The sequence below is a fragment of the Chanos chanos genome, chromosome 13 (genome assembly GCF_902362185.1).
Source record: "Chanos chanos chromosome 13, fChaCha1.1, whole genome shotgun sequence".
NCBI classification, from domain to species: domain Eukaryota; kingdom Metazoa; phylum Chordata; class Actinopteri; order Gonorynchiformes; family Chanidae; genus Chanos; species Chanos chanos.
This window is the reverse complement of record NC_044507.1, coordinates 21,147,361-21,170,390: the sequence shown is the minus strand read 5'-3', so window position 1 is coordinate 21,170,390 and position 23,030 is coordinate 21,147,361. Positions and strand designations below refer to the sequence as shown.

At 43.1% G+C, this 23,030-nt stretch overlaps 1 protein-coding gene across 2 annotated transcripts; it reads left to right on the top strand.

Moving 5' to 3' along the window:
• The first annotated feature begins 2,631 nt into the window (after nt 1-2,631).
• Nucleotides 2,632-21,685, top strand: usp7 (ubiquitin specific peptidase 7 (herpes virus-associated)). Of its 2 annotated transcripts, none has more exons than XM_030790313.1 (31): nt 2,632-3,508; nt 6,420-6,524; nt 6,909-7,107; nt 7,753-7,891; nt 8,114-8,202; nt 8,419-8,527; nt 8,777-8,907; nt 9,028-9,082; nt 9,265-9,345; nt 9,489-9,579; nt 10,897-10,979; nt 11,091-11,200; nt 11,687-11,843; nt 12,128-12,272; nt 12,622-12,752; nt 12,910-13,044; nt 14,608-14,709; nt 14,887-14,992; nt 15,108-15,200; nt 15,311-15,378; nt 15,584-15,684; nt 15,814-15,967; nt 16,095-16,162; nt 16,278-16,386; nt 16,553-16,630; nt 16,808-16,908; nt 17,115-17,214; nt 17,406-17,525; nt 17,658-17,729; nt 20,041-20,131; nt 21,437-21,685. In XM_030790313.1, exons 1-31 carry the CDS (start codon nt 3,427-3,429, stop codon nt 21,541-21,543), a joined length of 3,312 nt encoding a protein of 1,103 aa, XP_030646173.1. In that variant the 5' UTR covers nt 2,632-3,426; the 3' UTR covers nt 21,544-21,685. The 2 variants fall into 2 exon arrangements, with proteins under 2 accessions (XP_030646173.1, XP_030646172.1); XM_030790312.1 differs by having other exon boundaries at nt 11,687-11,864.
• The last annotated feature ends 1,345 nt before the right edge of the window (nt 21,686-23,030 follow it).

The following is a 23,030-nucleotide window of genomic DNA, read 5'->3' as shown; positions in this document are numbered from 1 at the left end:
TGTTAGGGGGCTTTTGACCCACTTATTGTCCACTCTCTTATTTTCCTTGAGAATTATCGCATACATATCTGGTCTGATACTGAATTTAGTGGTGGCACTTATACAATGATCAGCTCCTTAATGGCTAATTGCTTGGTTTGTATTTGGCCTTTCTTGTAAGCTGCTTTGGATAAAAGCATTTGCTGAATAAATAAATGTAATGTTAATGTAAATGTAAATATCCACAGGATGAGATTTGCCATACATCTAAAACAAGCAAATTACCATAAATTTCTTATAATTCAGTTCCATTCCTGGTAATTCCAATTCCGTTTTCATGATGTTTCTGCAGTATGAATTCAAGCTCTAACTCTCCACTTGAACTGGAACTAATAAATGTGTTCCTTAATTGATCGAGACTCTGGCCAATACTGAAGCATAGATCAACCCCTTTGGCTCATAATAATAAAAAATACCCTCTACAGATGCAACCATAAGAGTAAATTACTTTAACAGCTGTGGCATTCTGTTTATAAGGTACCATGACACTAAAGTATTTATATGTAAGATTACTCAGCATAAAGTTATGAAACTGACAACACTCACCACATTTGCAGCTGTTGTACCCTACACCCAATTAATGCTCATTTGTGCAAAATTTCAGCAGAGGGCACTATTTCAAGGTACGTTTAAGAAATATTGTTCATTCCAAACCTTGCTCATTCCGAACGACAGTTCTGTAAATGCAAGTTTAATGTGGCAGCTGATGTAGCAGACAACTGAGGCCAGTGTTAGCTACACTCTTGTTTCAACAGGAAATGTTTTACCGGAATTCAGAGGTAGGTGGACTCAATTCTTTTCACAAACTAAAATTTTAAGGGTTCTTTATTTCCCCTAAGCACTAACGTTAGGTTGCTTCAAGTCCACCTCATATGTGCATATGTGTATATCAGTAAAATGACGCTAACAAATAAAGTCAAACATAGTCAAACTGCATATTTTATTCCATTTGACTGATTTGTGGAGTATTCTACTATTCTACAATTCTTTAACATGATCCATACGTAAACATAAGCAGAGTCCTTGGTGGAAATTTAAGCAGAAGTTTAGCCAGTCCATCTTAAAATGAAAATTTTCCAAAATCTTGACGTGATCCATGTCTGGCCAGTTACCACTGTTCCTGGTGGCCAAGTGTGGGAAATCTTCTGGTTAACCAAAAATATTCAGATGCCACTTTCCCAGAGCAAATGCTAAACTCCAGTATAGGCTAATTTATGATTTGTTCACTCTGAACTCAAGCAACTAAATTCTCTGTCATAGTATCCTCTAGCATTATGTATACCCTAGAGAAACAATAAAGTAACTATATTGTTATAAACTTGAAAAATGACACTTTTTCTAATAATACTGGAGGGGGGGGGGGGGGGGGGGGGGTCTGGTTTAACAATTTTGAATTTATTTTCCAAAAAGACACACCACAGTTGCTCACACCCCTAATAATTCTTTTACACAAAATGTAATAATAATCATCCTGGGCACCTTGGGAACACAAAATCTAAAAACACTCTCTTATCTCAAAAGGCTCTCAGGTTCTGCCTCCATTACAGTAGAGTTTTTCAAAAGACCAAAATTCTTTACTAATGCCTAGAATTTGCTTATTAGTATTAGAATTTTCTATTGCAAAAGGGAGATGTTTTTTGTTGTTTTTTTTTTTGTTTTTTTTTCATTTTAATTAGTCCTTGGTCATTGGAATTATGAATTCCTGTATGTATCAAGATGTTTATTTAAAAACTAGTTTTCTCCTACTTGGCAGCCTAAATCTGCTGCCAGAGATTACTGTCATTCTGTTTGTCCATTTTTGGGACAAACAGAGGCTTCCTTGTATCATCAACATTCTGATAAAACTGTACAGAAGATTTAAGAGAGTTTTGTAAAATATAACAGGAATCTTAATATCCTGGGGTTCTTTCTTTCTTCCTTTTTTAAGAGCATATAATAAAGACAAGTATAATTTAAAAAAAAGGAATGAATTGCCGGGCTATTTTGCACATATAATCATTATTATTAAAAGTAAAGAACTATATTTTCCCGTGAACGACCACTGAACCATAACACAGTATTTGTATATTGAAATTAGTCTCATTTTACTTAGTTTTCATAATTTTACACAGCTAATTAGGGTGGTCTTTATCAGGAGTGGGTGGAAATTTTTCACTGTAATTTTAGTATCATATATCTACGGTGCACATTCAACCTACTCAGCTCCCATGCAGGAGTAGAAATGGTGACCCCATGACTCCATAACTGATGCAACCGTAAGTAAATATCTAAGGGAACTTTTTCAGCAATAGGATGTAACAGCATGAACAAATATCAAGCTGCAAACCAAACAAAATCAGTAAACATTTTTAAATTTAATGTTTAATTCATAATGGAGAAAAGCAGAACGGAATGTTTATTTTGTTTTATAATTGTCAGTTTTAAAATATTCCCATAGAATACAGCGTGAATCTGTGCATGTATTGGTGCTGGTTATAGTGTGCACAAGTGTTGAGCTCTCCATGCGGATGTGACATTTCAGAGAGGAGCGCGACCGCCATTTTGAGTTTTACCTCAAACTGAACATCACAAACCACGGGAGCGGGTGAGAGAGGCTCTGGCCGTGACCGGGCAAAATATTTTACATTGAAACACATTTTCAATGCGACTGCTCGCTGAATTTAGATATTAGACTTGCACACAGATTTAATGTGTGGTTACATCGAGGTTAAGGGGGCGCATCTCTATCACTTTAAACTTCTGAATTAGTACGTTTTCAAATTAGAATCTGGTTTGAATGGATAGCTTTTTTCTCCGCTCCCCCCCAGAAGAGGGACTATCGGAGGAGCATACGGACTGGAAATATTGCAAGGAAAGTTGTATTTAAATTTGTACTGGAGGCGTATGCGCTGCAGTATCTCTTGTTCTGTCACTTTTGCTAGCTCAGCTACCTAGCAGCAGCTAGCTATAAACAGGGTATTTGTTTTCCCGGCTGCAGGTTGTTGTGAGTTGAATTTCTCTCACTTCGTCTCCTGCCCCATATTTCTTGGGGTAAAGTCGGACTTAATTTATCGGGCCTCCTGGTATTGGAGCCCAGTTATCCACCACCGTTAGTATTAGTATCCCCATCAAGGCGCCGAGATTGGGCGAATAGCGAGTAAATACGTCCGCGTTTCTCTGCCTGCTCCCCCACCGGCCTCCCTTCCACAATCCCCGGCGCTGACAGCAGAAAAGGCCGAGGTCGTCTTAGTACAGGCCCAGCCGCCAAGGCTCGACCTGTTTACCCCACCTCCGCATCCTCCGACACCCCACCAACTACCCCGGACCCTTCTCCCCTCGGATCCGACACTAGATAAGGTAGAGGGGAACAAAGACAACAGGCTTCATCACATCACGACCGCTGCCAACATGAACCACCATCACACTCAGCAACAGCAGCAGAAAGCCGGCGAGCAACAGCTTAGCGAACCCGAGGACATGGAGATGGAGGGTAAGGATAGGCCTCGTGTTAGAGAAGCTCTCACTAGTTGATAATTTGTTCCTTTCAAGTTTATTCACAAATCGTGCTCTATAAGTTCTATAAGTTATGATAATTAGCCACTGTAGAATGGAGCCATCTGGCAAAATAAAACTAACCGTTATTATTTGATCTCCGATAGCTAGCTAGCGAGTGCCTAGCAAGCTGCTTTGTCGCATGTTTTGACCTCATTAACGTTATAACGTTAGCTATGCTAACTAGCTAACGCGGCTGAACTATCTTAGCGTTAGGTTTGTGTTAGCTTGCCGTTTTAACATGGCTAGCTAACTTGCTATCGCTAAATTGTGATATTTGCCAGGGGTATTGCAGAACCTGAGAGATTCCCTTTTAGAAATTGTGCAGCAGAATATCTAGTTTCCATGTTTTCACTGTGTTCTGTATGTAGTTGAAGGTTGTAACATGGAGGCCATACTTGCAGTGGTAAAACGGTTTGTTTATAAGATGGTTTACTGGTAAGAGAGTTATTCAGCAGATAGTCAGGACAGAAACGTGGCGCAGCTTGCTGATGACCTGCTAATCTCTCAAGTTTTGAACGATTAGTCATATGTTTTACAAATTCAGGCTTTGCCTGAATGTTGCTGACTGTAATATATTTTGTCGTCTCGATCCAGCCTTTCAAAATATTACGTGTTTGATAACTAATGCAAGCCACCATTAGTTTAGCTGTTAAACCCAGCGAACCGGTTCCCTTGATAATTCTTCAGTCGATTTATTAAAACAGGGGAGCGGTCTGTTTTAAGCGTTAAGCGATTTGGTGTCTTGGAAAACGATAATATCCTAGAAGTGTTAAGATTGCGATCTGTGCTACCCTAATCAAATCTGGAGGGAAATGCTAGGTGAGAGGTTGTAACAGTTCTCATACGATTAAGTAGTTAGCACACCTTCTGTACGGGGCTGCTGTCCCAACTGATTGGCATCATTACTTTTTATTTCGTCCAAATAAGGTAACATTAGTCACGTCTAACTCATTTATCTAATTCTTTTTCCATTTTTTCTAGTTTACGTGGGCAACTAGCGTTCTGTAGCTCCTTACTGGGCTGACAATCGGTTGAGGATTTGAACCGAATGGTCAAATGCAGGCATTAGTCACAAAGAGTAAAGTTAACAGCCTTCTGCAATTAACAGTAGTTTCATAGAAAATCAAAGGTTATGGATAAACTGTAGAGTTACGCGGTACTTTATGTGGATGTTTCGGATTAATGCCGGGCTCGTTTAGGCTCGTCAGAAGTTAGCTGCTGCTGCAGGGGGAGTGTTTGGCAATTATATTCCAAGATGGTGGACACTATCGCAATGATCGGTTTTATGCAAGGCCTGCTTGCGTATGTGTTTGTTTATGTTTACGGCTGAAGTCATATTTTGTGCCCCAGGTTAGCAAACGTTGATCAAAGCTCGCTGGTTATTTCTCTAGCTTGCTGGGTAAGATGCCTCTTCGTCGTTGCGAACGACAGCTTAAAAGCTTAGGGAAATAATAGTTAGCTTGACGGCTAACGATAAGTCGCAGAATGAGTTTTGCGACCGTAATAAAACGTTTTTTTTTCGCATGTTGATCAGCTTGATGACAAATGACCGATTACCGACATGATTTAGCACTATTTTATTTCTAGGACAGGATGGTGTCTCATTTCGGTAGCCCTGGTTTTGTAAAGACCCCGATGATGATACGGTAAAACTGGACCATACTTGTGATGAGGCTGCGGCAAGGCCCGCGTGTAGAGCTCGCACCGACTCAGCGCGGGGGATTTGCTGCTTCATTGTATAAAGAAACATCGCGTGGGGCTCGCCATTTTTAATGATCCGATTTTGGTAGTCTGGTGTTTTGTAGAGTTTATTTCTATTTTTGCGCTTGTTATAATAGCTTTGTTGTGCAAATAAGGCTAACTACTAAATGACCTGCATTAGGGTATTTACAATTGTCACGTCCATTTCGCTGAAGTTTTTCTACCACGGCTTACATGGGGGCGTTTCTAATTCATTTCTTTCCATAGAGGGTTTGTTGTCCAGCCATTACTGAATCGTACGGGATGCTTAATGTTGCTTTATGTCATTTTGAACGTGATTTCGTGACTACATAGTTAACCAATATGGATTCCTGTTTCCAAATTGTCGGTCACACCATCTGAATCAGCAAATATAGCCAGTCCTGCCAAGCATTGTCTTTGAGTAGTACAACATGTGCAGTGTCATTTAATGACTCACAGAAGTAAGCATTTTATGCCAAGAGATTTGATTAAACGTATCCTTTGAGAACCCAAATAATGGTTGAAAGACCTTTTACAGAGACAACGATGCTGATTTCATTTCATTTTTCTCTCCCTGGAATGAAGTAGGTCAGTTGAGCCCATGGTAGTTTTTCAGTGTTAAATGCTGGAGTTTCTGGTAACTAAGCCATAACAGAGCAGTTTAAAGGCTTGTATGTGTGACTTGTTTACGTTGACACAGATCAGTTTATCTAACAGTGTCCCTGTGATACTGCTCTGTAAAATATAGCCTAAAATTAAACAGTGGTGTTTAAAAAAGACAACATGTGGCAGTTTCATGTGCCCTAAGCAGTTACACCCAGGATGTTGTGGATGTGCAAAGTGCAGCTGGGGAAAGACACGTTGTGCATTTCTCATATCATTAACCTGCCCCCCTTTGTTTTGGATTTTCTTAGCATGTTATGAGTGAGTGTCAGGAGATTGTAAACACTGAAAGACCTGGAGCTCTTGGCCAGGTTTCCATTCATAGGAATGGTAATTGAAACATGCATAATGCAATTGCTGCACTAGACAGGTGAGAGGCAGTAAAAGCCTTTTCGCATTGGCTAAATTGTTTTCCTCCCTTTATTTTTTATTTACTTGTTTGTTTATTTTTCCCTCCTCAGCTGGGGACACAGATGATCCCCCAAGAATCCCTCCAAACCCTGTCATCAACGGGAACGTGGCTATGGCAGATGGGCACAACAATACAGAGGAAGACATGGAGGATGGTAAGGAGAAACTTAAAAGAATATATTATGAGTAATTAATGACTAAAGAAAAAAAAAAAAAAAAAAAAGGAAGCTAGTTGTGAATTCTGAATCAGAAATTTTGTTAGGACTGCTGATGTGTTAATACGTAATCTAAGACAGTTTCAGCAGTGTTCCCAACATTTGACCTCTTCTTAACACGTCAGAGCACTGGTTTGGTTGTTGCCTAATAACCCACTGACCATATAGCTGAGCTAGACATTGCTAAAGAAGCCGTTGTGTAGCGTGTACATTTTAGTGATGGGAACAGTCTAACAACATACAGGAGAAAGGCTTGAGTGGAGTGTCATTAGGCCTAGACGAGCGGCCGTGTGTCGTAACCGTGGTGTTTGTTTGTGAATACAGACACTAGCTGGCGCTCAGAGGCCACTTTCAGGTTTGTGGTGGAGCGTTTCAGTCGGCTGAGTGAGTCTGTGCTGAGCCCGTCCTGCTTCGTTCGGAACCTGCCCTGGAAGATTATGGTAATGCCCCGCTTCTACCCCGACAGACCTCATCAGAAGAGCGTGGGCTTCTTCCTGCAGTGCAACGCAGAGTCTGATTCTACGTAAGCAGTTCTGTCAATAAACACAGTCCGTCCGACCAGCAAGTCTGCATTTAGACATGCAGTGGATTGGAAAAGTATGGTCTCTGAATTATGGCTAGTTTGGTATCTCACCGGCCACATGTTAGGAAGGCATAAAATGCCAGGCATAGTTGTGTGTCTCCATTGCTATGTCATCAAGTGACTTGCAACTAGTGGTCTTACATAAACATCCCTGCCTACTGACACTAAAAAAAGGATTTTTTTTAAGATTAACTGCAATTGGACGAGATACTCTCTTCAGTCATTTTTTTCCAAATGGAATTAAATATGGACCCTACTGTTTTCTGACTGTCAGCATGTCTTATTTGTCTAATAACATTGCCACTGTTGTCATCATCGTGTATCTGATAAAACGGGAGATTAGATTCTCACGCTAAAGGTGGCATCACAAGTCTTTTTTTTGTTTGTTTGTTTTTTAATTTTTGTGGGTTATGTCAGAGATGCGAATGTGCTTACAGATCATTGTTTTTAATTTCCGTAGATTATCGTGTCAGACATATGAATGTGCTTTTACAGATCAGTGTTTTTAATTTCCGTAGATTATCGTGTCGGACATATGAATGTGCGTTTACAGATCAGTGTTTGAAACGTCTGGTGTTTTCTCAGGTCCTGGTCATGCCACGCTCAGGCCATGCTCAAAATCATCAACTACAAAGACGACGAGAAGTCCTTCAGCCGGCGCATTAGCCATCTGTTTTTCCACAAAGAGAACGACTGGGGCTTCTCAAACTTCATGTCGTGGAGCGTAAGTCTGCCTCTCTCTCACAGAGCTGACAAACCTCACCAACGCTTTTTCTCTCTCGGGCCACTTTATTTATACTGCGATTACAATGAGAAATCAAAACAGCATGTTGCCTCTAGTATGTTTGGTCTCCTTTGCCGTAATGTTGGATTCTTCCATGTCTTTAATAACTCTGTATGTCTGGTTTGATGTCTTGTCTGACTCGTGCTATGTTACCATTGTCAGGATGTGACTGATCCAGAGAGAGGCTTTATAGAAGATGATAAGGTCACCTTCGAGGTTTATGTCCAGGCCGACGCCCCTCACGGAGTGGCGTAAGTCAAGCCATTCACACGTGTCTAATTACAAATTCCTAATAATACTGTTTTACATATGAGTCACGTTTGTGGAAGTTCCCTGTGAATTTCAGTATGAGTCAGACGAATGTCCTTTTTTTTTTTTTTTTTTTTTTTTTTTAATTGAATGCTATTTTGGAGCTGGCTGAAGGCCTGCTTTTACTGAGTGGGTTTGGTGTTTTTCTCTGAGTGCAGGTGGGATTCGAAGAAGCATACTGGTTATGTGGGACTGAAAAACCAAGGAGCCACTTGTTACATGAACAGTTTACTACAGACACTCTTCTTCACAAACCAGCTACGGAGGGTAAGGAGCACCTGTACACAGCCACACCGTACACACACCACAGTCACCGTGGAGTCCTTACAGTGAAATCACAGCTACTCCACTCCTCGCAGCCACTGTGGAAAGCATACAGTGAAATCACAGCTACAACCACCATTGGGCTCTTTTGGTTAAATCACAGCCACACCACACCCCACAGCCATGGTGGAGCCAATCTGTCCACCTCTGTGTACACTAAACAGACTGCATGCTTTCTCCTCTCTTTTTTAGGCCGTGTATATGATGCCCACTGAGGGTGATGACTCCTCAAAAAGTGTTCCCCTAGCCCTGCAGAGGGTTTTCTATGAGCTCCAACACAGTGATAAGCCTGTGGGCACAAAGAAGCTCACTAAGTCTTTTGGGTAGGTGTCTCTGGTCATGTGCTCTGTACCATTTGTGTGCAACGCCTTTGTCATGTGGACTTGACATTGCGGTCAGATTACATATACCTCTTTTTTTTTTTCCCCCTGTGCTTTTTCCAGTTGGGAGACTCTGGACAGTTTCATGCAGCATGACGTACAGGAATTGTGCAGAGTGGTGAGTTTTGGGTTTTTTTGTTTTTTTGTTTTTTCCTTTCCCATTTCATCGTGGCTTTGGTAGTCGTGTTGGTACGGTGTGACCGTGCAGTTCAGCACGTTGTGCGAATGGCACTCTACGCTCAACACACAACGCAGATCTGACCTGCTCGTTTTTTTTAATAGCTCTTTTTCTGTTTGTAGCTGTTGGACAACGTGGAGAATAAGATGAAGGGAACTTGTGTGGAAGGCACTATTCCAAAGCTCTTTAGAGGAAAGATGGTGGTAAGTGTGCTGTGACAGCAGTGAATGTGCTCTTCATCCTCTGATTTTTTTTTTTTTTTTTTCCCGCCCACTCACCTGAAAGAGCTTTTTTTTTTCTCTCTCTCCCTTTCTCTCTTTCTCTCTTTCTCCTCCCACTTTTACAGTCCTATATACAGTGTAAGCATGTGGACTATAGATCTGAGCGGATAGAAGATTACTACGACATTCAGCTCAGTATAAAAGGAAAGAAAAACAGTAAGTACTCATGTCACTCTGCTGCCAGGGCCAAAAACTGTCCTTCAAAAATCTGTCTGTCCCTTATGCTTCACCGCTTTGACTGCGGATTTGTTTAGCGTGTGAAAATGGATTTGTTATTTAACACTTGGAAAGCGCCTCTCTAAGTACCATTTGGTGGTGTTTTCTGTCATTTGTAGTGATGTTCTACATACTTGCAGCCTATTTCAGACACACATCTAATTACCAGTCTGTTAAAGTGCTTAGAGAGTCATGGTACAGCACTGAATAAACCGTCAGATGTCACAGCGTCATGTGCCTCCAGCTCTTGTCTGTTTACTGTATGGGAAATACACAGTGACTGTCTGCTCTCTCTAGTGTTTGTTTGTGTGTGTTAGACAGAGACTGTCTGCTCTCTGTACTGTGTGTGTGTGTGTGTGTTAGACAGAGATCCTCACTGCTGTCTGTACTGTGTGTGTGAGTGTGAGAGGGAGAGAGAGAGACTGTGACTGTCTCTGCTCTCTGTATAAAGTGTGTGAATGAGTGACTTTCTGTATATAGTGTGTGTGTGAGTGTCTGTCTCTGCTCTCTGTATATAGTGTGTGTGAGTGTCTGCCTCTGTTCTCTGTATCTAGTGTGTGAGTGTCTCTGTGCTGTCTGTGTAGTGTGTGTGAGTGTCTGTCTGTCTGTGCTGTCTGTGTAGTGTGTGTGTGAGTGTCTGTCTTTCTGTGCTGTCTGTGTAGTGTGTGTGTGTGAGTGTCTGCCTGTCTGCTGTCTGTGTAGTGTGTGTGTGTGTGAGTGTCTGCCTGTGCTGTCTGTATATAGTGAGTGTGAGTGTCTGCCTGTGCTGTCTGTATGTAGTGAGTGTGAGTGTCTGCCTGTGCTGTCTGTATGTAGTGAGTGTGAGTGTCTGCCTGTGCTGTCTGTATGTAGTGAGTGTGAGTGTCTGCCTGTGCTGTCTGTATGTAGTGAGTGTGAGTGTCTGCCTGTGCTGTCTGTATGTAGTGAGTGTGAGTGTCTGCCTGTGCTGTCTGTATGTAGTGAGTGTGAGTGTCTGCCTGTGCTGTCTGTATCTAGTGAGTGTGAGTGTCTGCCTGTGCTGTCTGTATCTAGTGAGTGTGAGTGTCTGCCTGTGCTGTCTGTATATAGTGAGTGTGAGTGTCTGCCTGTGCTGTCTGTATGTAGTGAGTGTGAGTGTCTGCCTGTGCTGTCTGTATGTAGTGAGTGTGAGTGTCTGCCTGTGCTGTCTGTATGTAGTGTGTAGTGAGTGTCTGCCTGTGCTGTCTGTATATAGTGAGTGTGAGGCTCATAATGAGACTGTGTCTCTGTGCCATGCAGTCTTTGAGTCTTTTAAGGACTATGTGGCGGTGGAGCAGCTGGACGGGGATAACAAGTATGATGCAGGGGAACATGGCCTACAGGTGACGATCGCACTTACACTCTGACTCACTCAGCTACACACACACACACACACTCTCATACTCTACCTCATCTACAGACTGATGGAGCTGGCTCCCTCTCTCTTTTTTCAGGAAGCTGAGAAGGGGGTGAAGTTCCTAACTTTCCCGCCCATCCTACACTTGCAGCTGATGAGATTCATGTACGACCCACAGACCGACCAAAACATCAAGATCAACGACAGGTACGGAGTCTCTCATTCTGTCTGCCTTCGCTGATCTCCCAGTGTTAATACAGGAGTGAAATGGAGAACATTCTGCAAGGCCATAGAGTAAAGTACACGTATCTCTGACTATTGCCAATTTATATAAACTATTTGTGGAATGACTACAGATTTGGTTTTACGGATGTAAGAGATTGAGAGGTGATAAGTATTCTGGAGAGCCAATATCAGTTTCTGTATGCTTGCAGGAACTGAGCAGTAAAATGATGCACTTTCCAGAAAGAGGGTTATTTTTTCTGTAAATATATTGGGCGGTGTGACTCATCTAAATGACGTGCTTATCGACTGAGTACTAAGTTTACACAGTCCTGAAGGGCCTAGTGAGAGAGACACCATTGAAGGAAAACACACACACACACTCACTCACTCACTTACTCTCTCTGTGTCAGATCTGATGTGATTTTGGTGTGCTGTGGATGTTGATGAAGTGAACCTTTGATCCCACAGGTTTGAGTTCCCAGAGCAGTTACCTCTGGATGAGTTCCTACAGAAACCTGACGCTAAAGACCCAGCCAATTACATCCTCCATGCCGTTCTGGTTCACAGCGGGGACAACCACGGTGGCCACTACGTGGTCTATCTGAACCCGAAAGGAGACGGCAAAGTGAGTGTCACGCAGCCAATAGTGAGAACCCTTTCCTCTTCTTCTTTGTCTTAGAGTCGTAATCTGCATAATAGTTCAAATGTTCAACTGTTGCTTTAAGACTGCAACCCCATAACTCCCAGTGTAGTGTCTGTTTTAATGGAGTTATGAGTGTTTGTGTCTCGTTTTAAACACGTGCATGTAAATTGTCAGATGCATGTGAATAGACTAAAAACTGCTATACAAACTTTATGCCCCCTTTTTTCCCCACAATTTTGTTGTGCTAATGCGCTCTTCCCTTTCAGTGGTGCAAGTTTGATGATGACGTCGTTTCTCGTTGCACCAAAGAAGAGGCCATTGAACACAACTACGGCGGCCATGACGACGACCTGTCCGTGCGCCACTGCACAAACGCATACATGCTGGTTTATATCAGAGAGTCCAAACTGAGTGAGTGACCCCCAGACTCTGGTTTCTCTCTCTGTGTGTGTGTGTGTGTGTGTGTGTTGTAGCAGTAGTAGTATAGGTGCATGTTGGGTTGTGTCAGTTCTATCCTTGTTTTGAAGAGCTTGTATTGCCTGGTTTTATTTCTTCATGGTACATCAGTGTGGAGTTGGTTGATCACTGAGTGCAAGCTCTTAATTGCTCAGGAACAGACGCCTAATGACACAAAGTTAACACGTCTCAAAAATGTTTTAGATCCAGAGGTTGTGTTTGCTTTACAGACTGCTCAATCTCTGACTGGCTTCCTGTCTTAGGGCCCTGTGATTAGTATTATTTTTGTTTGTTCTCTGTCCAGGTGAAGTGTTGCAGCCAGTCACAGACATGGACATACCACAGCAGCTGGTGGAGCGGCTGCAGGAGGAGAAGAGGGTGGAGGCTCAGAAACGGAAGGAGCGCCAGGAGGCCCACCTCTACATGCAAGTGCAGGTACAGTTCCACCTTTTAACACCTCAGCAACAACTGATCCATAAGCACAGCCCCACCCCCTAACTTAGAACTCCACCATTCCCAAAACTGCCATCTCCCCAGCCCTAAAACCCTCCTCACAAAGTGTGTGTAATGACAGTGCTTGTGTTTTTGGCAGATGGTGACGGAGGACCAGTTCTGTGGCCACCAGGGTAATGACATGTACGACGAAGAGAAAGTGAAATACACAGTGTTTAAAGTCCTGAAGAGTTCCACCCTGGCTGAGTTTGTGCAGAACCTCTCACAGACCATGGTAAGCTCCTGCTCTCTCTCTCTCTCTCTCTCTCTCTCTCTCTCTAATCTGGGTCTGTATCAGTATATCACGTACAGCGAAACGTGCATCAAGTTAAAAACACACACACGTACAACAGTCTCTTCATACTACTTCTACAGTGTATGTGTTTCCCAGTGACCTGACAGGAGCCAGTAAAGACAGACAGAAATCGCTGCAGATCTGAGCTGGAGCTACAGGCTGCAGAAGCAGCAGGCATAAATGGCAATCACATGGTGAAATGGTACCACATAACACCGCGACTGAGAGCAGGCGTCTTTGGTGAAATGATACCACATAACACCGCGACTGAGAGCAGGCGTCTTTGGTGAAATGATACCACGTGACTACGCGACTGAGAGCAGGCGTGTTTGGTGAAATGATACCACGTGACACCGCGACTGAGAGCAGGCGTCTTTGGTGAAATGGTACCACGTGACACCGCGACTGAGAGCAGGCGTCTTTGGTGAAATGGTACCACGTGACACCGCGACTGAGAGCAGGCGTGTTTGGTGAAATGATACCACGTGACACCGCGACTGAGAGCAGGCGTCTTTGGTGAAATGATACCACGTGACACCGCGACTGAGAGCAGGTGTCTTTGGTGAAATGATACCATGTGACACCGCGACTGAGAGCAGGCGTGTTTGGTGAAATGGTACCACATAACACCGCGACTGAGAGCAGGCGTCTTTGGTGAAATGATACCATGTGACACCGCGACTGAGAGCAGGCGTCTTTGGTGAAATGATACCACGTGACACTGCGACTGAGAGCAGGCGTGTTTGGTGAAATGATACCACGTGACACCGCGACTGAGAGCAGGCGTCTTTGGTGAAATGATACCATGTGACACTGCGACTGAGAGCAGGCGTCTTTGGTGAAATGATACCATGTGACACCGCGACTGAGAGCAGGCGTGTTTGGTGAAATGATACCACGTGACACTGCGACTGAGAGCAGGCGTCTTTGGTGAAATGATACCATGTGACACCGCGACTGAGAGCAGGCATCTTTGGTGAAATGATACCATGTGACACCGCGACTGAGAGCAGGCGTGTTTGGTGAAATGGTACCACATAACACCGCGACTGAGAGCAGGCGTCTTTGGTGAAATGATACCACGTGACTACGCGACTGAGAGCAGGTGTCTTTGGTGAAATGATACCACGTGACACCGCGACTGAGAGCAGGCGTCTTTGGTGAAATGATACCACGTGACACCGCGACTGAGAGCAGGCGTGTTTGGTGAAATGGTACCACGTGACACCGCGACTGAGAGCAGGCGTCTTTGGTGAAATGGTACCACATAACACCGCGACTGAGAGCAGGCGTCTTTGGTGAAATGATACCACGTGACACCGCGACTGAGAGCAGGCGTGTTTGGCCACAGTGTTTGTGTCAATGTTCTGTGCTGTGTGTTTGTGCAGAGGTTTTCGGTGCTGTGTGTGTTTGGGCAGAGCTTTTCAGTGCTGTGTGTTTGGGCAGAGGTTTTCAGTGCTGTGTGTTTGGGCAGATGTAAAATGTTGTGGTCCTGTCCTACAGGGTTTCCCACAGGACCAGATGAGGCTGTGGCCGATGCAGGCCAGAAGCAACGGCACGAAAAGGCCAGCCATGCTGGACTACGAGGCTGATTCCAATAAGTCTGTAAGTCCTTCTACTGGTCGCCCTTGGAGACCCCTTGTTGGCTGGCTTGATAAAAGAAAAAACTTCTGTAGAAATACACAAGTCGTAAATTGCCTCAATCTCTGTGAAGCTGTAAAGTGCATGTTTGGGTGTTCAAACTTATGACGGTCGTGAAAATGTGTATGGTTTTATGTGCAGATGATTGACTTAAGTGACAACGAGAATCCCTGGACAATATTTCTGGAAACGGTGGATCCAGAGATGGCGGCCAGCGGTGCAACGTTACCCAAGTTCGACAAAGACCGTAAGTATGAGGGTCACAGGGGTCCTGCCCCCGTGGATCAGCACGGTGCCCAACCCTCGGCCGTGTTCTTAAAACGTGCCCTGCTTCCCTTCATCTTCGTTTGCTGTCTTTTCAGATGACGTCATGTTGTTCTTGAAGATGTATGATCCAAAAACCAGAAACTTAAATTATTGCGGACATATCTACACGCCTATATCCTGTAAAATACGTAAGTGATCTGGAGTGTTTTCTCTGTTTGTTTTTTTTCATTCTGTCATTGGTGTGGTTAAGAGATGGAGTAGATTTTTAAACAGAGCTTTGTTTGTTTGTGTCAAACAGGAGACTTGCTGCCCGTTATGTGTGAGAGAGCAGGGTTTCAGCAGGGAACTAGCCTTATCCTCTATGAGGTATATACACTCTACTCCTTTGTTTGCTGATTTTGTCACTGAAAATGCCCCACTTGATATCCAACATACAGTCAGTCAAATGTTTCTTTAAAAGGTCTGCACTGAGGTAGCCTAGCCAAAAAAAAAATTGTGAGCTGGGGATATTTTTTTAATATTGTTATAAATAAAACTTTAAAAATAAGCAATTCCGTTTTCATCGCTGCAGGAAGTTAAACCGAATTTAACAGAGCGGATACAAGACTATGACGTCTCCCTGGACAAAGCTCTGGATGAGCTTATGGATGGAGACATTATTGTGTTTCAGAAGTAAGGGCTCCTCTACTGTAGCAAAATTCCCTGCATCCTTTGAGAGATTTTTCTCTCTCTTTTTTTTCTTTCTTTTTTTTTTTTAATCAGGACTCTGTAATGAATCTTTCCCTTGTTGGCTGTTGCTAGGGACGACCCTGAAAACGACACCAGTGAGCTGCCAACTGCAAAGGACTACTTCAGAGACCTGTACCATCGCGTCGACGTCATCTTCTGTGACAAAACCATTCACAACGACCCAGGCTTCGTTGTCACACTCTCAAACCGAATGAACTACTTCCAGGTCAGTGGGTTTTTGTTTGTTTGGTTTTTTTTAAAGAAACAAACCATCCCTCTTCTACTGCACCCCCTTTCTCTTTTCTTGATGTCAGTGTAGGAATGCTGAAAAAAGTTTCTCTGTTCTATCACAGGTGGCAAAGACTGTAGCTCAGAGGCTAAACACTGACCCCATGCTCCTACAGTTCTTCAAGTCCCAGGGGTATGTGCCCAAAAAGACCAAACCACGTTAATTGAATCCTTTGGCATGTCCCCGTGCCGTGTCCGTGCATGTGTGCTGGAACCGAGGGATAATGGGTTTCACTGTTGATTTGCAGATACAGAGATGGCCCAGGTAACCCTCTCAGGCATAACTATGAAGGCACTCTCAGAGACCTGCTCCAGTTCTTCAAACCCCGACAGCCCAAAAAGCTCTACTACCAGCAGGTACCGCCCACTTCTCCACTCTCCACCCCCTTTTTCAGAGAAACCTGAGCCCTGCTGTCTTGGTAGATCTCCGAGGACTTGATTTATTTATTTATTCATGCACTCTGCATTTGTTTGTGTTTCTTTTTCTTCTCTTTTCCTCTTCTCCCTCTATCCCCTCTTACAGCTGAAGATGAAGATTACAGACTTTGAGAACAGGAGGAGTTTCAAGTCCATATGGCTCAACAGCCAGTTTCGTGAGGAGGTAAAAAGAAGCAGCTTGTGATAACCTCTTGTGGGAATTTAAAGAGTTTGTATGTTGTCTCCCCCACCCCCCCCAAAGTTGACACCTAATAAACCAAACCCTGCTGGTACTGTCGGCAAAGTTGTTTTTCCTAAACTGTGAATCTGCCTTTGTTTTCTTCCTTTTCTCTCCCAACAGGAGATCACACTATACCCCGACAAACATGGCTGTGTCCGAGACCTGTTGGAGGAATGTAAAAAAGCCGTTGAACTTTCTGACAAAGGCTCAGAGAAGCTCAGGTAAACTCAGATACGTGGGTCTGGCCGCCACAGTTTTACCAAACCTAGCTGTTTTTTTTTGTTTGTTTGTTTTTTGTTTTGTTTTTTTGTTTTTTTGAGCTTATGAATCAGACACCCAGTATCGTTGACTTTCATTTGGTTGTTTACAGAATGTGTGGTTTATTTATCTATCAGTTTATCTAAAGAATGTGTGGTTATTTTCACAGGCTCTTAGAAATTGTAAGCTACAAAATAATTGGCGTTCACCAGGAGGATGAATTACTAGAATGTCTGTCTCCAGCCGCCAGTCGAACGTTCAGAATAGAGGTGAGCACGAGCCTGGGTCCACAAACACTCCGCTTTCTCCCCCCAAACACTACAGCTCAGTTAAGTCCACTGCACGTTTTCATACAGGAGCTGCAGTTGTTAAAGATGAGTGGCAGGGTGTGTTTCTGCAGTGTGTGGTTTTTTTTGGGGTTTTTTTCCTGCTGATGTCAGGTGTGTTGTGTCTGTGTTAGGAAATTCCTCTGGACCAGGTCGACCTGGACAAAGAGAATGAGATGTTGATTCCAGTTGCACATTTCCACAAGGAAGTCTTCGGAACCTTTGGGATTCCATTTTTGCTGAAGATTCGTCAGGTACGTGTAGGGTTAAACCGTGTGTCTGTGTTGTCTTTTCTTGGGCATGTTTGTGTGTTTGTGTCCACGCCAGCTGTCGTCTAAGTTAGTGTAAACACCACATGCTGTTTGTGTGTGTGTGTGTATGATTAGGGGGAGCCTTTCAGGGAGGTGATGAGGAGGATCCAGACGATGCTTGACATCCAAGAAAAAGAGTTTGAGAAGGTAAATACTCATTACCACATCCCATCACATTGTCAACTTTAACAACAACGCTCCCACTACGCTGTCACCCATACCAACATTCCCACTGCACTTGCAACCATAACATTCCCACTGCTCTCCTACCTGTAATAACAACATTCCCACTGCTCTCCTACCTGTAATAACAACATTCCCACTGCATTCCTACCTGTAATAACAATGTTCCCACTGCACTGTCAACCATACCAACATTCCCACTGCACTCCTACCTGTAATAACAATGTTCCCACTGCACTGTCAACCATAACAACATTCCCACTGCTCTCCTACCTGTAATAACAATGTTCCCACTGCACTGTCAACCATAACAACATTCCCACTGCACTGTCAACCATAAAAACATTCCCACTGCACTGTCAACCATAACAACAATGTTCCCACTGCACTCTCAACCATAACAGTGCTCCCACTGCACTCTCAACCATAACAACAACAATGTTCCCACTGCACTGTCAACCATAACAACAATGTTCCCACTGCACTCTCAACCATAACAGTGCTCCCACTGCACTCTCAACCATAACAACAACAATGTTCCCACTGCACTCTCAACCATAACAACAACAATGTTCCCACTGCACTCTCAACCATAACAACAACAATGTTCCCACTGCACTCTCAACCATAACAACAACAATGTTCCCACTGCACTCTCAACCATAACAACAACAATGTTCCCACTGCACTCTCAACCATAACAACAACAATGTTCCCACTGCATTCTCAACCATAACAACAACAACAATGTTCCCACTGCACTCTCAACCATAACAACAATGCTCCCACTGCACTCTCAACCATAACAACAATGCTCCCACTGCACTCTCAACCATAACAACAACAATGCTCCCACTGCACTCTCAACCATAACAACAACAATGTTCCCACTGCACTCTCAACCATAACAACAACAATGTTCCCACTGCACTCTCAACCATAACAACAACAATGTTCCCACTGCACTCTCAACCATAACAACAGTGCTCCCACTGCACTCTCAACCATAACAACAGTGCTCCCACTGCACTCTCAACCATAACAACAACAATGTTCCCACTGCACTCTCAACCATAACAACAGTGCTCCCACTGCACTCTCAACCATAACAACAATGTTCCCACTGCACTCTCAACCATAACAACAGTGTTCCCACTGCACTCTCAACCATAACAACAATGTTCCCACTGCACTCTCAACCATAACAACAGTGCTCCCACTGCACTCTCAACCATAACAACAATGTTCCCACTGCACTCTCAACCATAACAACAGTGCTCCCACTGCACTCTCAACCATAACAACAGTGCTCCCACTGCACTCTCAACCATAACAACAATGCTCCCACTGCACTCTCAACCATAACAACAATGCTCCCACTGCACTCTCAACCATAACAACAATGCTCCCACTGCACTCTCAACCATAACAACAATGCTCCCACTGCACTCTCAACCATAACAACAATGTTCCCACTGCACTCTCAACCATAACAGTGCTCCCACTGCACTCTCAACCATAACAACAACAATGTTCCCACTGCACTCTCAACCATAACAACAACAATGTTCCCACTGCACTCTCAACCATAACAACAGTGCTCCCACTGCACTCTCAACCATAACAACAGTGCTCCCACTGCACTCTCAACCATAACAACAATGCTCCCACTGCACTCTCAACCATAACAACAGTGCTCCCACTGCACTCTCAACCATAACAACAATGTTCCCACTGCACTCTCAACCATAACAACAGTGTTCCCACTGCACTCTCAACCATAACAACAATGTTCCCACTGCACTCTCAACCATAACAACAGTGCTCCCACTGCACTCTCAACCATAACAACAATGTTCCCACTGCACTCTCAACCATAACAACAGTGTTCCCACTGCACTCTCAACCATAACAACAATGCTCCCACTGCACTCTCAACCATAACAACAATGCTCCCACTGCACTCTCAACCATAACAACAATGTTCCCACTGCACTCTCAACCATAACAGTGCTCCCACTGCACTCTCAACCATAACAACAACAATGTTCCCACTGCACTCTCAACCATAACAACAACAATGTTCCCACTGCACTCTCAACCATAACAACAATGTTCCCACTGCACTCTCAACCATAACAACAACAACATGCCCACTGCACTCCTAACCATATATCTGTGCCTAACAAAAGAAATGCTTACAGCGACTGAACTGTTTTTTTTTTGTTGTTTGAATGTTTTAAATAACCTTTGTGTGGTTTCTTTTTTTTTCCAGTTTAAATTTGCTATTGTTATGATGGGGCGCCAACAGTACATTAACGAAGAGGAGTATGAAGTGAATCTGAAAGACTTTGAGCCACAGCCAGGTATTGTGTCTATTTGACTTTGAGCCTGTTTCAGGGTGTGTGTGTCCATGTATCAGTGCTATTCTCTCATCTATTGTCAGTGAACTAACAGATCTAACCAGTTGTAAGGGCGTGTTTGTGTGTCAGGAATTGGCTGCTGTTTTCATCTGACACATCAGTTAACCATGTATCCAGTATTTTCTCACCATCTGCAAACCAGTTACAATTTTCAAATGTGTCTTTTCAAGGAAGGATGATTTCCATTTCAGTTACAGCTAATAGCCAGCAGGCCCACAGCTGTAGTCATACGCACAGTACATTACATCACATTATAAATTGAAATTATACCTCCTCCTGTATCTGACTTCTAATGAACTGCTACCTTGTGACTCTAACACGCGCACATACACACACACGCTACATCTTGTTGATATGTAATGGAATAAGCAGTTCAAGGTGATATATAAATTTCAATACAAAAAAAAAAAAAATTAAACATTGATTTTAGTTGCCATTCCTGTCCAGCTTTCCATTGCTGAGCTGCGTAGTCTCTGGTTCATATTTACAGACTTTGAGTGTAATCATGAAGCCCTTTGACTGGTCTACACAATCAATAAAAACTAATTTTTCACTGGATGTCACTGTATTGGCTGCTTGATTTGTCCAGTTCTTCTGCCACAAAGACATCATTTAAATAAGTGGTCAGAGTAATTGACAGTGGTGTATCTATGTTGTTTCATAAACATACAACTATAGCCTTTAAACCTTTTTCCCAGTGCATGTAAATTTCATCAGTAACTGCACAACAGGTTAACTGTCCAGAGTAGCTCCAGTGCTAGTACAGTGTTAGCTTGTCGTGTTAGCGGGCAGTCGGTGGAATGACCATGTCTGTGTTTAGTCTCCCATCCAGCAGGACTCGCACATGTATGCCACACGCCTGTCAGCTCTCTCTTATCATCCAATTCATTTAGATTTACCCTTATCATGGCTTATTTTCCTAGCTAACGCTGTGTGGCACATAGGGGTCTTTAAAAGAAGTCACAGGAGGTGTGACCTTCATTTTGATGGAACTGCAGAAAGAGTAAGAGAAGAACTGGCATGCAGGAAGTGACTGAGTTTTTGGACATAGCTTGGCTTGGCATGCCAGGGAAAATACCCAGGTGTGCCAGCTCTGCTCGCTTTGTCCAAGGTTGGCGAGGCCTGGCATAATGTTTGTGTTTTTGTCTGTGAACAAGACTGACAGACAGACAGACTGCACTTTCTCTGCAGGTTCTCTTCCCTAACCACCATCCCCTGTCTCCTCTCTTCTCTCTCCTGCCTCTACAGGAAACATGTCACACCCGAGGCCTTGGTTGGGACTCGACCACTTCAACAAAGCTCCAAAGAGAGGCCGTTACACGTACCTGGAAAAAGCGATCAAGATCCACAACTGACGAGCTCCAACCCCAAGTGATCATCCTGCAGTCTTTAACCAAACCTCTTGTGTGCACCACTTCTAACACCCGCTGTCTGGGGACACAAGCACCATGTATGAAGTTTTCAGCAAATGGATTTGCTGCTGATGCTCCTGTTTTTCTTTTCTTTTCTTTTTTTTTCTTTTTTTTTTTTCCCTTTTTTCTTTTTGTGTTTTTTTTTTTTTTTTTTTGGTTTTGTTTTCTTTTTTCATTTAAGGCTGTTCGATTTGGCTTCTCTAACTATTGACTGCCTCTTTTGTCTGAAGAAAAAAAATTAAATTGGATTTTAAACAAAGTGGGAGGACAATATGAACTTCTAGATATATTTTTTTTTTTTTTTTGGGTTTTGTTTTCCTTTTAATTTTGTTTTTAAAAGAAAAACAAAAGAATTGTTACGGCAAGAAAGCTGCTGCATAGTGAGAGGGGGAGGCAATGGAGAGAAATGATGTTGTTGTTGTTTTTTTTTTCCCCATTTGCAAAGAAAAGGATGTAAGCCCTTCTACTGAGGCACCACGGACAGCAGAGGCTTTGCTAGTTGCCCTGAAGCGGTTGTCATATTTTCCTGGTCCCCTTTTAGTGCAACTAGTCAATTTTCATGTTTACACAATTCTTTCTCACTTAGTTTGGTTGGAGGAATTCAGTTTGTCTTTTTTCTGGAAAAATCTTGTATAATAAAGAAAAAAAAAAAAAATAAACATCCACAGCATCAGTTTTAAATAAATAATTAAAAAAAAAAAAGAGAGAAATTGTCTGTACTTCATCTTGCACGTTGGCACTTAATATCAAAGACTTTACATTTCTCAGCACTGGTAAATGTAAACTTTGATGTAGTTTGATTTGCATATCCCATTGGGTCCTTTTCTCTTTACCACCCCCCCCCCCCCAAATTAGATTTTCTCCCCCTCCTAAGCTTCTCGCTCACTCTGCTGTGGGCGTGTTCTAAAGGGGGGGGGGTGCGGGGACAGCGAGGGTGGGCCACTAGCTGTGTTGCGACTCCAGATCCACTGTTTGGTGCATTGGCAGGAGATTGGGAACATTTACTAGACTGGTTTAGGACGTAGAGAAACCAGCATCAATAAAACAATACCAACATCCCTAGTTTTATTTTCCTGCTTTTCCTTTTGCTTTTTCCTCCCTTCCCCACCCCCCACCCCCCCTCTGCACAGAAGGAATGATCCCTAGCGCATAGTTGGCTTTGTAAAGACAACGTTTAAAATTGTATATTTAAAGAATGAAACATGTAAAGTGAAAACAATTTTTTTTTTGTTTGGTACAGATCAATTCAGATGTTCATATTCATTGTGTGTAGTTTTATTTTGGATTCCTGACTTTCCGTTTTGTTTGTTTTTCTTTGACTAATTGAAGCATTTTGTCTGGTTTGAGTGCAGTACAAAGATGGCCTGCAGATCACCCTTATTTTGAATTTTTTTTTTCCAGTCTAATTCCTCCGTGTAGCAGCAGTGTAC

Excerpts from the sequence above, each read along its gene's own strand:
- usp7 (XM_030790312.1), top strand. The coding sequence starts at position 3,427 with ATGAACCACCATCACACTCAGCAACAGCAGCAGAAAGCCGGCGAGCAA. Across the intron at positions 15,685-15,813 it reads GACATTATTGTGTTTCAGAA|GGACGACCCTGAAAACGACA; the intron begins GTAAGGGCTCCT and ends GGCTGTTGCTAG. Across the intron at positions 16,631-16,807 it reads ACAGCCAGTTTCGTGAGGAG|GAGATCACACTATACCCCGA; the intron begins GTAAAAAGAAGC and ends CTCTCCCAACAG.